The following is a 17,985-nucleotide window of genomic DNA, read 5'->3' as shown; positions in this document are numbered from 1 at the left end:
TAACTCCAGCTCAATTCTGAGTGAACCCACAGTGGTTTTCTTTTGCCCCAGGGCTAAGGCAAATCATCAAACTCAAATCAAATCAAATGTATTTATAAAGCCCTTCTTACATCAGCTGATATCTCAAAGTGCTGTACAGAAACCCATCCTAAAACCCCAAACAGCAAGCAATGCAGGTGTAGAAGCACGGTGGCCAGGAAAAACTCCCTAGAAAGAACTGCAGGAACTGGCCTATTAATTCAAGGAGCGACAGTGACACCCTGTGGTGGATATTTTCTTAATTTTTCCTGGATGGAAATCTACCTCTTATCTTTTTTCACCTCTGCCATATTTTCCCCTTTCCACTATCATGATTCAAACTATATAATACATAGAGTAGTTGCGTGGAATACAGAGGGGAGGAAAGGATGGCTGAGGGCAGTAGCAGAGAAGCGCACGTGCCTGTTCATTGCTACGCTACCCCCATGTGTGGCTACCACATTGGGCATAATTAAAGGCGGGGGAAATCAACGGTTTCGTGATTATTAAGTGGCATGGATATCATGAAATGAATTGGTAAATTAAAAAATATATCCGTTTCCTGCAGTAGTCGAGGGGTTTTGCCCAACTACGCACGTGCTTCTTCTGTAGCTGCAGTCACATGACATTACTTCCTGGATCACATTTGTTTGTGCAGCGGCCAAAAACATGTTTATTGTTATTGCAGGCATTAACAAACGGAATCTTCCAGCAAAATATGACAGAATGAGAAACGGCGTTAAATAGAATATAAGGATATAGCTAGACAAGTCAATTAAATCAATAGATATACATGTTCGGCAATATCTTGACAGATTGCGGCAACGTCTTCGGTCGATAACAGATAAATATCTTGGCTACCGTTATCAGCTTGCTAGCTGGTTACATGTGTGTTATATTTGGCGATAAATCTATAACTGAAATATATAAACAACTGGCTAGCTAGACAATGACAACCCCAATACAGACATAACATCTAACAGTTTTTTTTTTTTTTTGCCAGGAAGCTGCTGTAGCTTGCTACTAGTAGCGAACCAAGTCAGCAGAATATAGCTAACGTTAGCTAGACAGCCTCCGAAATAACGGGAAACAGGTTGTTGGCAAACTGTTGTCAGTAGAAAGGTTTTCTATTTCAACTAAGCAGGACATACAGAATTGCTGTAAAAAGAAATGTCAAAATACACAAGTTTTCCGGAACCAGGCGACGACCACAACCCTTTCCAGGTGATATGATATGGGATCGTCAAATACTTTACTTAGCTACTGTTATTGTATTCATTTTTTAGCTAACGTTACAATGTTGGTGAAAACAATGCATGATGTTTCGCCTGTTGCACTGTAAAGTCATGGCATACGTGCTGTTACTCATTACATGTGATGTCGCCGCTTTCTCCATGCTCTAACCCAGGCTATTCTAATGATATATCTAGTAGCTGAACATGTTTTTGTGTACGAAGGGCTCATTGAATGAAATAGAACATATTGATACTTACGTGGTAAGGATATGTCCCAAATGGGTCCCTAATGGGTCCCTATTCCCTACGTAGAGCACTATTTTGATTCTACTGTTCAATGTAGTACACCATATAGGGCCATTTAGGACGTCACCTATATAATTAGAAATTATAATGAAATATTAATATAGTAATAGGATCTCTGACATTTATTTTATGATGTTCTGTTAGTGATGTTTATCTTGTCTGTATGTCAGGACCCTGCAGTGACTCAACACAGCAGCAACACTGAGTATGCCACACTGGATCTTTACAACCCATTTGACAATAAAAATGGGGTAAGAGTGTAGTTTGTGTCAGAATATGAATGCTTTGGAGATTCAGTATATGCAGTAATAGTAATGCAGTATGGTAATAATGCATACAGGAATATATTGGCTAGCTGTATGGCATCATTCCTCATGGATGTGCTTTTGGCAGAGTAGCAGGAATGCCACTACGTTCCAAACAATTGGACATGGTAACATGCCACGATGCTCCACTCCCATACAGAGTTGTTTGGACATATGCTCTATAGCCACTCTTTGCTTGTGGTCATTATAAACGCTATTGGTAATTATATAGGTTGATTTCTTGTCGTAATCCACTCTCTAGCCCCCACCACCAGCCTATGCAGCAACTGCTCCATCCGCCCCCCAACCTGTTGTTCCTGCAACAACCCCACCCAGCAGGACTACACCCACAGAGCCCCGCAACTATGGCACCTCCTTCACCCCCCAGGTACTTGTTCCATATATATTAGACAACTATCAGGAGTCACCTGTGCAGGTTGTAGAATTAACTTCATACAGCTAGAAATAATACTCATAGACAAGCAACTCATATTTCTGTATGATAAATACATTTCCTGATGTTTATTTACTACTATTTACTACTATTTATGTTTACTTGACATGGAACACCTGCACTTATCAGACTAATTTCTACGAAATCAACTTCTGTATTTCTACTAAGGTACATGGAGCTATATTCAGCTCTGCATTAAAGCCTGACATTTTCCTTCTCTCTCTCTCTTTAGCAGACCGCGGTCAACGCCACCACAGCAGAGCTCCTGAGGAAGCAGGAAGAGCTTGAGAAGAAAGCCCGCGAGCTGGAGAGGAGGGAGAGGGAGCTGGACTCACACGCCCTCGGCTCTGGAGCCAGTAAGAGAGGGAGTTTGTCGTTGTGATGATGATAGAGATTGGTTTGAGAGAAAAAAAAGTGTATCCATGAGTCTGATATGAAATGATTGAGGGGTGGGGGGAGGGTGTTAATAAAGGAAGGATTGGATTACCGTATACTGGTTCCTAACTGCACATGTAACATTGGGAAACAAAGATTGCTCCCATTGCTGAATGATTTGAAGTAACACTCTCTTCCCTCATTTTCTGTCAGCTCGTCAGAATAACTGGCCTCCCCTGCCCTCTTTCTGCCCTGTGGGACCCTGCTTCTACCAAGACATCAACATGGAGATCAGCCAGAGCTTCCAACGCACTGTCTCCATCATGTATTACTACTGGATGTGTAAGTTTCCCTGTCTGTGCCTGTCTGTCTGTCTGGTGAAGTCATCTGTAACACTTCCATGAAAGAATGATGATTAGAATAATGCTTAGATTAAATGTTTTATGAAAATGTTAAGCACTTTAAGAATGTTACCTAATACTTAATAACACTGTTAAAATGTAGAGATTTCTCAAATTCATTTACAACAATTTGGAAGTGATACATTAATCACAAGGTGTACCTGTGTGCGTTCAATGTACCAATCTAACTATCTCTTTATCCCTTTCCCTTACAATGCAACTTTAAAGTGCTCTAGTATCCAAACTACAGTTCTGACCTCCCTACCTTTCTCTTCTTATTTTGCCTACATACCTATGCATCTCTCCATCTCTGGTCTGCATCTCTGTCACCTACCTTGTCTCATTTCTCTTTAACCCCTTTTCTCATCATTTCCCCCTTCATCTACTCTTCACTTCCTTTCTCCCCATCACTTTTCATGCTCTCATTCACTCCCCTCTCTCACTCCCTTGCTCTCCCTCCTCATCCTTCACTCATCCTTCACACCCATCCTTCACTCTTCCTTTTCTCTTCTTTCTCTCCCCCTCTCCTAGTCACAGCCTGCACACTGGCGTTTAACTTAATTTCCTGCCTGAGTCTGTTCTGTGTGGATCCTTCTGGTGGTGTTGGGCTGGGCCTGGCCATCCTCTGGGTCCTCCTTTTCACCCCCTGCTCCTTTGTCTGTTGGTACAGGCCTGTGTACAAAGCCTTCAGGTGCGTACTATTGCACATTTCCAATTTAGGGGCTTGTCATTACAAAATGGACATGATATATTTAGGTTCCCTCTTTATATCAGGTTACAGTGAACCTATGAATGCATATTTTTCTTTCAGGAGTGACAGCTCCTTCAACTTCTTCGCCTTCTTCTTCATTTTTTTCGTCCAAGTGATCTTCTACGTCATCATGACCATTGGCATTCCTGGTTGGGGTTTCAGGTATGTGCCACAAACAAGCCAACCATGTTACAATTACTATATCTTTACCTTTACTGTATTACATCTCCTATAGAGTACATTCCTCATACACCTATCCTTCACACTCCCCTTGTCTCTATTTGTCTTCTTTCTTTGTGACTGTCTCTCTCCTTCCCTCCCTGTCTCTGTTCCACTCAGTGGCTGGATTGTGAGTCTGGGAGCTCTGAAGACTAGCGTGCCTGTTGGTGTGATCATGATGCTCAATGCCATCCTATTCACTGCCCAGGCTGCCATGGGGGTCGTCTTGCTCAAGAGGGTAAACCTGAAATGAAGGCGAGGGATGGGAATTTAGCCGGTTTTAACCAGGCTAAAGGGTATTGTATGCTAGGGCAAATCAGGACAGTGTGGAGTAATTACAGTAGGTACACAATGGCTTGGAATTAGGTACAACATGGGGGAGGAAAGAATAGGATGAGGGTAAAAAGGCTACAACATATACACCTAGCTTCTCACATCTTTTTCATCTTGACCCAGTATGTCAATAAACATTTAGAATCGTCCACAGAAATTAAAGTAATTGTTTCGGATTTTCAGAGTATTATTTACAGTATTGTTTTCAGATTGATGGCGAGTATGGTGTTGAGATATGGAAAATTCCACGGCAACAGTTATACTGAGACTAAGATTCATCACTCTAAAAAGCAATGTCAAACAAAAACCAATGATTGCAAAGTTAAACAAACCTTGGAACTCTATGCACTAGGACTACTTTTAACAATTTCCACTGAATAAAACACAGTGCAGATGCAAAGTTTGGCAACAATATAACAGTTTGTGCTGTTTGTGCCGTCATTCTGTTACCAAACTTTACATCTGCACTGTTCTTGTGTAGATGTGTTTTTGTCAAATGTTTAGTGGAAATTATAAGTAGTCCTTGTTCATAGTATGGTTTGTTTAACTTTGCAATCATTGTCTTTTGTTTGACATACTTTTTTAGTGAAAAACGGAGTCTCAGTGTCACTCTGTTACTGTGGAATTGCCCATATGTATCATGTATCAAAGCCTGTCTTCCTCTCCCCTCCAGGTCCACTCTCTGTACAGGCAGACCGGTGCCAGCTTCGTGAAGGCTCAGGCTGAGTTTGCCACTGGAGTGATGTCCAATCAGGCTGTACGCCAGGCAGCTGCCAACGCCACTGCTTCTGCAGCTCAGGGGGCCTTTACTGGTGCGGCTCGATAGAGAGAGGGAAGGCAAGCAAGTAGGTCAAGGGAGCTGGTAGAGAGCGAGAGAGGGATAGGTACAGTATGTATGAGGGTGTATAGTACAAAAGGAGTAGGCAAGACTCAGGTGTTTTGATAAATTGTTACATCAAAGTACAGTGCCTTGCGAAAGTATTCGGTAATTTTTTGTGAAGAATCAACAACAAGTGGGACACAATTATGAAGTGGAACGAAATTTATTGGATATTTCAAACTTTTTTAACAAATAAAAAACTGAAAAATTGGCCGTGCAAAATTATTCAGCCCCTTTACTTTCAGTGCAGCAAACTCTCTCCAGAAGTTCAGTGAGGATCTCTGAATGATCCAATGTTGACCTAAATGACTAATGATGATAAATAGAATCCACCTGTGTGTAATCAAGTCTCCGTATAAATGCACCGGTTAAAGCGCAGAGAGCATCTTGAAGAACAAGGAACACACCAGGCAGGTCCGAGATACTGTTGTGGAGAAGTTTAAAGCCGGATTTGGATACAAAAAGATTTCCCAAGCTTTAAACATCCCAAGGAGCACTGTGCAAGCGATAATATTGAAATGGAAGGAGTATCAGATCACTGCAAATCTACGAAGACCCGGCCGTCCCTCTAAACTTTCAGCTCATACAAGGAGAAGACTGATCAGAGATGCAGCCAAGAGGCCCATGATCACTCTGGATGAACTGCAGAGATCTACAGCTGAGGTGGGAGACTCTGTCCATAGGACAACAATCAGTCGTATACTGCACAAATCTGGCCTTTATGGAAGAGTGGCAAGAAGGAAGCAATTTCTTAAAGATATCCATAAAAACTGTTGTTTAAAGTTTGCCACTAGCCACCTGGGAGACACCAAACATGTGGAAGAAGGTGCTCTGGTCAGATGAAACCAAAATCAAACTTTTTGGCAACAATGCAAAACGTTATGTTTGGCGTAAAAGCAACACAGCTCATCACCCTGAACACACCATCCCCACTGTCAAACATGGTGGTGGCAGCATCATGGTATGGGCCTGCTTTTCTTCAGCAGGGGCAGGGAAGATGGTTAAAATTGATTTGAAGATGGATGGAGCCAAATACAGGACCATTCTGGAAGAAAACCTGATGGAGTCTGCAAAAGACCTGAGACTGGGACGGAGATTTGTCTTCCAACAAGACAATGATCCAAAACATAAAGCAAAATCTACAATGGAATGGTTCGCAAATAAACATATCCAGGTGTTAGAATGGCCAAGTCAAAGTCCAGACCTGAATCCAATCGAGAATCTGTGGAAAGAACTGAAAACTGCTGTTCACAAACGCTCTCCATCCAACCTCACTGAGCTCGAGCTGTTTTGCAAGGAGGAATGGGCAAAAATTTCAGTCTCTCGATGTGCAAAACTGATAGAGACATACCCCAAGCGACTTATAGCTGTAATCGCAGCAAAAGGTGGTGCTACAAAGTATTAACTTAAGGGGGCTGAATAATTTTGCACGCCCAATTTTTCAGTTTTTTATTTGTTAAAAAGTTTGAAATATCCAATAAATTTCGTTCCACTTCATGATTGTGTCCCACTTGTTGTTGATTCTTCACAAAAAATTACAGTTTTATATCTTTGTTTGAAGCCTGAAATGTGGCAAAAGGTCGAAAGTTCAAGGGGGCCGAATACTTTCGCAAGGCACTGTAGGTGAAAGGGGTGGGACTTGAGTTTGTGATGCATGCACAGAAGTGATGCTCCATATTTAACACTTAATTAATAGCCGAGCGGTTCAATTATCTGTGGCCAATGCTATCATGGTTGCTAAAGTGAGCTGTAAAAAGTCAATTGTCTTGATATCCCAAATGAGAATGCCTACCTATTTACACACACTATCTTTGCCAAAATCACAACTGTAAATGAGAAAAACACATTGTTTTGGGTTGTAATATTATTGCTATTATTATGTTATGTTGATGCTGTATTTGGTTGTCATGGTCGCCATTGTTCTTTCTCGATTTTAATAAAAATCAGTTGATATGCTCAATATTTTCTACTTCCCTTTGGTCACTTCACCAATACAGTATCATTAGTCATGTCAGTAACCTAACCTAAAATAGTGTATGTGTAGGCCTATTACGTCTAAGACTAATATGGGCAGAGCATGTTATTCAGTGTTGTATATAATGTAGAGTTTCTGAAAACCTCTTCAATGGACTGATAAAGATGTACTTTAGTCTTCCCTACAGACTCCTGGGAAACTACATCAATGATGCATTTCTTGCAATCCTTTTAGTCATCACTTCTGTTATTTCTGTAACTTGTGTTTTAATATGCTGAACAAAAATATAAACGCAACATGTAAAGTGTTGGTCCCATGTTTCTTGAGCTGAAATAAAAGATTCCAGATATGTTCCATTCGCACAAAAAGCTTATTTCTCTAAAATGTAGTGCACATTTGTTTACATCCCTGTTTGTGAGCATTTCTCCTTTTCCAAGATAATCCATCCACCTGACAGGTGTAGCATATTTATTTATTTTTTATTTGTTTATTTTACATTTATTTAACCAGGTAGGCAAGTTGAGAACAAGTTCTCATTTACAATTGCGACCTGGCCAAGATGAAGCAAAGCAGTTCGACACATACAATAACATAGAGTTACACATGGAGAAAAACAAACATACACTCAATAATACAGTAGAAAAATAGGTCTATATACAATGTGAGCAAATGAGGTGAGATAAGGGAGGTAAAGGCAAAAAAGGCCATGGTGGCAAAGTAAATACAATATAGCAAGTAAAACACTGGAATGGTAGATTTGTAGTGGAAGAAAGTGTAAAGTAGAAATAGAAATAATGGGGTGCAAAGGAGCAAAATAAATAAATACAGTAGGGGAAGAGGTAGTTGTTTGGGCTAAATTATAGATGGGCTATGTACAGGTGCAGTGATCTGTGAGCTGCTCTGACAGCTGGTGCTTAAAGCTAGTGAGGGAGATAAGTGTTTCCAGTTTCAGAGATTTTTGTAGTTTGTTCCAGTCATTGGCAGCAGAGAACTGGAAGGAGAGACGGCCAAAGGAGGAATTGGCTTTGGGGGTGACCAGAGAGATATACCTGCTGGAGTGCGTGCTACAGCTGGGTGCTGCTATGGTGACCAGTGAGCTGAGATAAGGGGGGACTTTACCTAGCAGGGTCTTGTAGATGACCTGGGGTCAGTGGGTTTGGCGACGAGTATGAAGCGAGGGCCAGCCAACGAGAGCGTACAGGTCGCAGTGGTGGGTAGTATATGGGGCTTTGGTGACAAAACGGATGGCACTGTGATAGACTGCATTCAGTTTATTGAGTAGGGTATTGGAGGCTATTTTGTAAATGACATCGCCGAAGTCGAGGATCGGTAGGATGGTCAGTTTTACGAGGGTATGTTTGGCAACATGAGTGAAGGATGCTTTGTTGCGAAATAGGAAGCCAATTCTAGATTTAACTTTGGATTGGAGATGTTTGATGTGAGTCTGGAAGGAGAGCTTACAGTCTAACCAGACATCTAGGTATTTGTAGTTGTCCACATATTCTAAGTAAGAACCGTCCAGAGTAGTGATGCTGGACGGGCGGGCAGGTATGGGCAGCGATCGGTTGAAGAGCATGCATTTAGTTTTACTTCTATTTAAGAGCAGTTGGCGGCCACGGAAGGAGAGTTGTATGGCATTGAAGCTCGTCTGGAGGGTTGTTAACACAGTGCCCAAAGAAGGGCCAGAAGTATACAGAATGGTGTCGTCTGCGTAGAGGTGGATCAGAGACTCACCAGCAGCAAGATCATATCAAGAAGCTGATTACACAGCATGATCCTTGCATAGGTGCTCCTTGTGCTGGGGAAAGAAGGCCACTCTAAAATGTGCATACATTTCATAAATGTTTTTCCGTACTGGTCCCCCGTGGGAATTGAACCCACAACCCTGGCGTTGCAAACACCATGCTCTACCAACTGAGCCTCACGGGAACACAATGCCACAGATGTCTCAAGTTTTGAAGGAGTGTGCAATTGGCATGCTGACTGCAGGAATGTCCACCAGAGCTGTTGCCACAAAATGTAATGTTAATTTCTCTACCATAAACTACCTCCAATGTCATTTTAGAGATTTTGGCAGTACGTCCAACCTGGCCTCACAACAGCAGAGCACGTGTAACCACGCCAGCCCTGGACCTCCATATCCGGCTTCTTCTTGGACTGTGACCAGCCACCCGGACAGCTGATGAAACTGGGTTTCCACAACCAAAGAATTTCTGCACAAACTGTCAGAAACCGTCTCATGGAAGCTCATCTGTATTGCTCGTCTTCCTTATCAGGGTCTTGACTTAACTGCAGTTCCGCGTAGTAACCAACTTAAGTGGGCAAATGCTGACCTTCGATAGCCACTGGCATGCTGAAGAAGTGTGCTCTTCACGGATTAATCCTGGTTTCAACTGTACCGGACAGATGGCGTTGTTTGGGCGAGTGATTTACTGATGTCAACGTTGTGAACAGAGTGCCCTGTGGGGTCATGGTATCAGCAGTCATAAGCTACGGACAACGAACACAATTGCATTTTATCAATGGCAATTTGAATGCACAGAGATACCTTGATGAGATCGTGACACCCATTGTCCTGCCATTCATCCGCCGACCATCACCTCATGTAGCAAGAATCTGTACACAATTCCTGGAAGCTGAAAATGTAACATTTCTTCCATGGGCTGCATAATCACCAGACATGTCACCCATTGAGCATGTTTGGGATGCTCTGGATCAACGTGTACTACAACGTATTCCAGTTCCCACCAATATCCAGCAACTTCGAACAGCCATTGAAGAGGAGTGGGACAAAATTCCACAGGCCACAAACAGCCTGATGAACTCTATTCGAAGATGTCGTGCTGCATGAGGCAAATGGTGGTCACCAGATACGGACTGGTTTTCTGATCCATGCCCCTACCTTTTTTTAAGGTATACATATCTGTATTCCCAGTCATGTGAATTCCATAGATTAGGGCCTAATTTATTTATTTTAATTGACTGATTTCCTTATGAACTGTAACTCAGTCAGATCTTTGAAACTGTTGTATGTTGCGTTTATTTTTGTTCAGAGTACTTTAAGGGCCAGTTTACCTGACACCAAATCATGGACTAAAAAGCATGCTCAATGGACAATCTCCATTGAAATCATTTTTTTAGTCCACACTACTAAGCTTCAACTGTGACTGTTAAAAACTGTTTTTATTTTACCAGTGTATTCTGATGTTTTGGATAGTCTCATTGGTTGGCCTGTCATGTAGCCTACAACTGCAGATTTCGCTTCAGCTATTTCTTTCGAGAATCAGTCTTGTGGTCAACAAGTGAAATCGGTTCTGTATTAGAGCAGTTTACATGTCGTGTTTATTGGCACAATTTTTTTGTTGTAAATGTTGACGGGACCCCTAGCCCTATGTATAACCTAGGCTGTTGCAACATTGGTTTGAAGATAGCTGCAATAATCTCAAATAGCAACACTTGGTTGAAATTTGAGCAGTATACATTTGATATGTATCACCTTGGGAAATACGATAGAAGCAGTCAGAACAATATGTTAACTAGCAAATGTTAATTTAAAATCGGGAAAATATGTTAAACAAATGGTAGCCTATAGTAAAAAAATATATTTTTTAAACTATCCTATGGACTGGACTGACATGACCCTTCTGACAAATGCCCCTACGCCTTCCGTCGGCTTGAGCTACCATACAGACGTCAGTGACTGTATGCTACCGTGAAGATGGCGGAGGCTGCGGCGGCACCACAAAACCGTTTTTTCTGTCACTGTTGTAAAGGTGAAATCGACCCTAAACTCCCGGTGAGTTGACAGAAGTGATTTTCTTCCTTCCTTTCCTGTCCGGTTCTGGACCGACGTTTCTGTATCAGTATTAGCTAGCAACGCCTCCCGAAATACATTCTAAGAAAATAAACATTTTTATCTGAAACTGAATGTGATTGATAGAATATAATATTGTCATTACTAAAATACAACGTTATAAGTGTTGTTGCATGGAGTGCGCGCCGTTAGATAGATTGGTTGTTGCGAAGAAATCTGGTGATCCAAGTTTTGGGTTTGCTTCGTTGCCATATTTAGAAGCACTACTGTGTCACCAGCTTGTAGTCGCAAGTGTCAACTGCATGTGAAAAACATTATTGCTGCGTTCAAGTGTTAGTCGGAACTAGGAAACTCGGAAACTTCTGAGTCGCCAACTGGTTGAACTCGGCTCGTGTAGGCTACTCCAAACAGTTAGCAAGTCGGATATTTTTGAGTTTCCTAGTTCCGACTAGCATGTGAACGCGACATTTGCATGGAAGGGGATGGTGCTGTGGCAGGCAGGGTGTCTCTTGTCAGCACACCACCAGGCGCACCAGCGCGTTTGTCGAGCAGCTGACACAGTGTTTTTTTTTTTTTTTTTTTTTTTTTACATTGACATGAACGCGCATCTTGACGTAGTGGACTTGATACCGCCAAGTGTGTTCCTTTTGTATTTTCATGTTATGTAAGGGGCGCAACTTTCACTGGGGATGGGGACATGTCCCCCCCCACATTCTGAAATTGCATTTTTGGCCTACCCAGTTTTATTATTGGAATGTGATACAAAACGTGACAACGGTGTGCTTTAGTGCCATGCGGAATAAAAAATGTATAATAATTATTATGCCCTCCCCACTTCTAAAACCAAAGTTGCACCCCTGTGTTATGTCATCATGATTTGAAATAAATAAAATATCAAATCAAATGTTATTGGTCACATACACATATTTAGCAGATGTTATTGCAGGTGTAGCGAAATGCTTGTGTTCCTAGCTCCAACAGTGCAGTAGTATCTTAACAGTGCATTAGTATCTAAAAATGCTTCACAACAATACACACAAATCTAAAAGTAAAAGAATGTAATTAATAAATAAATATTAGATCGAGCAATGTCGAAGTGACATTGACTAAAATACAGTAGAATAGAAAATAGTATATACACATGAGATGCGTAAAGCAGTATGTAAACATTATTTGAACATTATTAAAGTGACTAGTGTTCCATTATTAAAGTGGCCAGTGATTCCAAGTCTATGTATATAGGGCAAATATAAATTGCATTTTTTTCTCAAGGAATTCACATGCCCCAGGTGTGAGTCTGATTTCATTGAGGAGGTGACAGAAGACTCCAGGTAAAGTGTTCAAATCTGTGCTGTTTGTTTTTGTGCTGTTCTGCTTATAGGGGCCTATAGTATAGGGGCCTATACTGGACATGCAATATCATACTATTTTAGGTACAGTATTATGTGCAATTTCAGTTTCTGATATATCTGATATAATAATATATATTAGACTTATTCAATGAAAATAGTTTTACTTAAAAAAAATATTGTATTTGCATTTCTCTTAATGTATTAATTTACAATAATTGAAATAACTTTGTCTTTGTCTTTCAGTCTCTTGGAGAACAGCAGCACTGCAGAGGCCAATGATGATACAGGCACACTCTTTTCAGAGGTACCTGAATGTCATCACAAGTTCTCTTTATCTTTTTCTATCCTTTTCCCCTGTCTTAAACTTTAATCTAAATGTACTGGTCTGCTCTCCCTTCTCCAAGCTGTGGCAGCTGCTGTTTATGGAACGCTCTGCTCTCCTCTTGGATCCCTCCACCTCTGAGTCTGAGTCTGACCAGAGCCATCTACAGGCTGCCGCAGTGGAGGAAGAAGTAGAGGGCCCTTCTGAAGTGCCTGTGGCCTCTGTGGGAGGCACAGATCCTTTAGTGCCTGAACCGGAACGCCCCTCTCGTCCGCCTAGCCAGGGGAGGCGACAGTCCCACACGCCAGCAGTGGAGGGGTTAGTGGAGATGACCAATTACTTATCACTGATCTTGATCTGTCTACAGTGTAACGTTATTACCTTTATCCACTCACTCTCTATTAGCTACCTTTCATGGTTTTGCCCCATGCCAAAGGGTCCAGGCAGTTATAGCTGATGGCTTTTATTTCAGTTGGACGTCAAGCCACCTTAGAGGCAACGACCACTGATTTTGCAATGTTATCTAGCTCTCCATGTCAGTTTTTAGGAAGCTATTCTCATTCGATTCAAGAGCCTGTATTGATATTGAGACATTGTACTGTTGTATAATAACATCCTATAACATGATTAGACTAATGGTGGTTATATAATCAAAGTAGTCCAAAATTAAATATTTCTTTTCAGTTTATCACAGAATATAATTTCACATATTAACAACAATATATTTCAAACACTATTAAACTATTTGGTCCTAAAAGGTATTATGTTACACTGTAACTACATAATTCTATTACATTATATTACATTGTTATTACAATCAAGTAGGTATTGTCTTTCTACATGGCCTTCAGAAAGTATTCATACCCCTTGATTTATTCCCCATTTTGTTGTGTTACAGCCTGAATTCAAAATTGATTAAATATAGATTTTTTTCTCACCCATCAAAACACATCAGTGAAAACATGTTTTTAGAAATGTTTGCAATTGTAATGAAATACAGATATACTGTATCTCATTTATGTTGGTATTCACACCCCTGCCAATACATGTTAGAATCACCTTTGGCAGCGATTACAGCTGTGAGTCTTTCTGGGTACGTCTCTAAGTGCTTTCCACACCTGGATTATACAATATTTGCACATTATTCTTTTTAAAATTCTTCAAGCTCTATCAAGTTGGTTGTGGATCATTGCTAGACAGCCATTTTCCAGTCTTACCATACATTTTCAAGCCGATTTGAATCAAAACAACAACTAGGACACTCAGGAACATTCAATGTCATCTTGGTAAGCAACTCCAGTGTATATTTGACCTTGTGTTTTAGGTTATTGTCCTGCTGAATGGTGAATTTGTCTCCCATTGTCTGAACCAGGTTTTCCTCTAGGAATTTGCTTGTGCTTAGCTCTATTTTTATATTTTTTTATTTTACTTCTTAGTCTTTGCCGATAACGTGATGCAGGCACCACCAATATTGAAAATATGAAGAGTGGTACTCAGTGGTGTGTTAGATTTGTACAGAGATGAGGTAGTCATTCAAAAATCATGTCAAACTATTATTGCACACAGAGTGAGTCCATGAAACTTATGTGACTTGTTAAGCACATTTTTACTCCTGCACTTATTTATGCATGCCATAACAAAGGGGTTGAATACTTATTGACTCAAGACATTTCAGCTTTTCATTTTTAATTAATTTGTAACAATTTCTAAAAACATAATTCCACTTTGACATTATGGGGTATTGTGTGTAGGCCAGTGACACAATCTCAATTGAATCCATTTTAATTCAGGTTGTAACACAAAATGTGGAAAAAGTCAAGGGGTGTGAATACTTTTTTAAGGCACTGTATGTGCAAAATAGATTGAATCTCTCTGCCTATTTCTTTAGTATTGTGCAGCAGTTTTTGGCTGGTCTGTTTGCCAACAATGGAAATCCAGGCATCGCACCAGCTGCACTGTAAATAAGTATTTTTTTAATCTCATAATTATTATTTTCATTACTTTGACTCTTTCAAGGCATGTTAAGCATCGCTCTCTCTCTCTCTGTCTATCTCTCACTCACTCACTCTCAGGTCTGGCATGCTCCATTCAAATCCAGGGGACTATGCCTGGGGTCAGGGAGGTCTAGACGCAGTTATCACAGAGGTCAGTGCTCTAACCAGGCGCAAAATCCAGGCTTTAATCATGGCAGCGCGCTGAGTCACAATCTATCTCTGTTTCTTCATTTCTCAATTTCCTCCACTCTAGTTGTTAGGTCAGTTTGAGGGCACAGGTCCACCTCCTGCAGAGAAGGAGATGATCTCATCCCTCCCCACAGTCAACGTCTCTCAAGAACAGACAGGTGTGTTCCAACCAAGCTGCAACACCAAACCCATAGGCTACCACTCACAGCATTTATGGGAATGGAGGATGTGGATCTTGCTCAGTAGTAGTGTACAGTATACCATCTGCAAAATAGATTCTCAAAATTGTGACAATATTTAGTTTTATTCTGAAAAAGAAAAGGTGAGGTGGTCTTTACCCAGATAAGCACCCCGTTCAGAAGCCTTTTAGTAGTGCCGGCATTACTAGTCAATGTTCTCTCTCTTTATTCTAAAATGTACACAATGAATGAACCCTCCATGCCTCTTTCTCAGATAGCAGACTGGAGTGTCCAGTATGTAGGGAGGAGTACTCCATGGGAGAGTCTGTCAAACAGCTGCCCTGCCTCCATTATTTCCACAGTGACTGCATAGTGCCATGGCTTGAACTGGTAAGCAGGGGAAGGGTTGACTGGTGGGGTTTACAACACCACTGTATTTCAATTGTCATGGAAGGTTAGTGTGTGTGTCATTGGGGTCACATATACTGTCTTGAGGTAGGGTATTTGGTTATAGTGTTCTGGAGGTAACCGTGTGCCACACACAAAGGGGTGGTTTCCTGGACCCCAATCCTGGACTAAAATGCAAGATCAATGGAAAATCTCCATTGAAAGCACTTTTTAGTCCAGGATTAGGCTTAATCTGTGTCCGGGAAACCGTCCCACAGTGCCCATAAGTTTTGAGACTTAACTTGTAATGTTAAGCATGTTTTGTCACATCTCACGTTTGTGTATCTCTCCCACAGCACGATACCTGTCCTGTGTGTCGTAAAAGTCTTGACGGCGTCGACCAGAGCATCCAGCCCCCACCAGAACCCCCAGAGCCCCTCTCCATCAGGACAGACCCTCAGGAGGAGAGACAGGCTATTTGAGGATTAGGCCTCCCTCTCTTCTACCTGTCTGGCATCTCTTCTTCCCTTTACTCCTGAACGAGGCTCATCTCTATCCTCATGCCTCGTTTTTGACCATGCGTTTATTGAAGAGACATATTTCAATTCAACTGTGCCTCATTGTCAAAATTCAACTCTCCTCAAAAATTCACTTCACAATGCATTTACTAGGGAACTTTGATTGACTTTAGAAAGATCCAATATGCCTGCAGTATCACCTCACCTGCAAATGGTTCCAACTGTTTTCTGACAAAATGTTATGGATTCGATTAGTTGATAATTTGAGGGCAAAAACCAAAATGTGCACCCCTTGGGGTCCCCAGGACCGAGTTTGGGAAACCCTGGGGTATTGGAATGAAAACACTGAGAATCTCAATTGCATACTCCTCACGTCCTCTCACCTCGCCTCCTTATCAAACCCATTGGAGGAGAAGGTCAGAGGGGCGGGACATCTGGCTTTCTCATCCAATGGGTTTTGAGGAGGCGAGGAGAGGACGCGAGGAGTACGCAATTAAAATTCTCCCATCTCCCGCTTCCTCTTAATCTCACATAGCAGTATTTGTTAATAATGTCCACCTCTCTTTATGGCCCCTATTAAACCCTAATAATGTGTTCTTTACACTATCCACCTCCTTCATGTTCTAACTTTATGCACTTTTCTAATGCATTAGTATTTTGCCTCTTTCAATCATTCTGTTTTTAATGTGTACAAGTCACAGCAAAATAATAAATATGTTTTTAGTATTTGATATATTATGATGGGCCTATATATGTATTGGTATGTATATATGATATATGTGTATATGTGTATATACATGTAGAGTACCAGTCAAAAGTTTGGACACACCTACTCATTTAAGGGTTTTTCTTTATTTTTTACTATTTTCTACATTTTAGAATAATAGTGAAGACATCAAAACTATGAAATACCACATATGGAATTATGTAGTAACCAAAAAAGTGTTAAACAAATCCAAATATATTTTAGATTTGACATTCTTCAAAGTAGCCACCCTTTGCCTTGATGACAGCTTTGCACACTCTTGGCATTCTCTCAACCAGCTTCATGAGGTAGTCACCTGGAATGGATTTCAATTAACAGGTGTGCCTTGTTAATTTGTGGAACCTCTTTCCTTCTAAAATGTGTTTGAGCCAATCAGTTGTGTTGTGACAAGGTAGGGGTGGTATACAGAAGATAGCCCTATTTGGTAAAAGACCAAGTCCATATTATGGCAAGAACAGCTCAAATAAGCAAAGAGAAACGACAGTCCATCAGTCCAATTTTGAAAGTTTCAAAAGCTTCAATTGCAGTCACAAAAACTATCAAGCGCTATGATGAAACTGGCTCTCATTAGGACCGCCACAGGAAAGGAAGACCCACAGTTACCTCTGCTGCAGAGGATAAGTTCATAAAAGTTACCAGCCTCAGAAATTGCAGCTCAAATAAATGCTTCACAGAGTTCAAGTAACAGACACATCTCAACATCAACTATTCAGAGGAAACTGCGTTAATCAGACCTTCATGGTTGAATTGCTGCAAAGAAACCATTACTAAAGGACACCAGTAAGAAGAAGAGACTTGCTTGGGCCAAGAAACACAAACAATGGACATTAGACTGGTGGAAATCTGTCCTTGGTCTGATGAGTCCAAATTTGAAATGATTGGTTCCAACCACCATGTCTTTGTGAGACGCAGAGTAGGTGAATGGATGATCTCCGCATGTGTGGTTCCCACCGTGAAGCATGGAGGAGGAGGTGTGATGGTGTGGGGCTGCTTTGCTGGTGATGCTGTCTGTGATTTATTTAGAATTCAATGCACACTTAATCACCATGGCTTCCACAGCATTCTGCAGCGATACACCATCCCATCTTGTTTTCACTTAGTTGGACTATCATTTGTTTTTCAACAGGACAATGACCCAACACACCTCCAGGCTGTGTAAGGACTATTTGACCAAGGAGAGTGATGTAGTGCTGCATCAGATGACCTGGCCTC

At 41.2% G+C, this 17,985-nt stretch overlaps 2 protein-coding genes across 4 annotated transcripts; both read left to right on the top strand.

Annotated features, from left to right (window-relative positions):
* Positions 1 to 460: 460 nt before the first annotated feature.
* LOC106588184 (secretory carrier-associated membrane protein 3) lies at positions 461 to 7,606 on the top strand. 3 transcript variants are annotated; one of them, XM_045709558.2, is made up of 9 exons: positions 461 to 1,242; positions 1,730 to 1,810; positions 2,127 to 2,252; positions 2,554 to 2,674; positions 2,907 to 3,035; positions 3,626 to 3,785; positions 3,906 to 4,007; positions 4,185 to 4,302; positions 5,071 to 7,606. In XM_045709558.2, exons 1-9 carry the CDS (start codon positions 1,189 to 1,191, stop codon positions 5,221 to 5,223), a joined length of 1,044 nt encoding a protein of 347 aa, XP_045565514.1. In that variant the 5' UTR covers positions 461 to 1,188; the 3' UTR covers positions 5,224 to 7,606. The 3 variants fall into 3 exon arrangements, with proteins under 3 accessions (XP_045565514.1, XP_014032395.1, XP_014032394.1); XM_014176919.3 differs by having other exon boundaries at positions 528 to 1,242; positions 2,551 to 2,674; XM_014176920.3 differs by lacking the exon at positions 1,730 to 1,810 and having other exon boundaries at positions 465 to 1,242; positions 2,551 to 2,674.
* Positions 7,607 to 10,893: 3,287 nt separating this feature from the next.
* On the top strand, positions 10,894 to 16,099 carry LOC106588183 (E3 ubiquitin-protein ligase RNF115). The gene is made up of 9 exons (XM_014176918.3): positions 10,894 to 11,048; positions 12,339 to 12,397; positions 12,662 to 12,722; positions 12,823 to 13,058; positions 14,629 to 14,697; positions 14,813 to 14,885; positions 14,988 to 15,081; positions 15,377 to 15,492; positions 15,846 to 16,099. The coding sequence occupies exons 1-9, from the start codon at positions 10,971 to 10,973 to the stop codon at positions 15,969 to 15,971; spliced, it is 912 nt and encodes a 303-aa protein (XP_014032393.3). The 5' UTR covers positions 10,894 to 10,970; the 3' UTR covers positions 15,972 to 16,099.
* The last annotated feature ends 1,886 nt before the right edge of the window (positions 16,100 to 17,985 follow it).

This window comes from Salmo salar, chromosome 27, assembly GCF_965601325.2.
Source record: "Salmo salar chromosome 27, fSalSal1, whole genome shotgun sequence".
Taxonomy (NCBI): domain Eukaryota; kingdom Metazoa; phylum Chordata; class Actinopteri; order Salmoniformes; family Salmonidae; genus Salmo; species Salmo salar.
The sequence above is the reverse complement of the archived record's forward strand: the minus strand, read 5'-3'. Positions and strand labels throughout refer to the sequence as shown.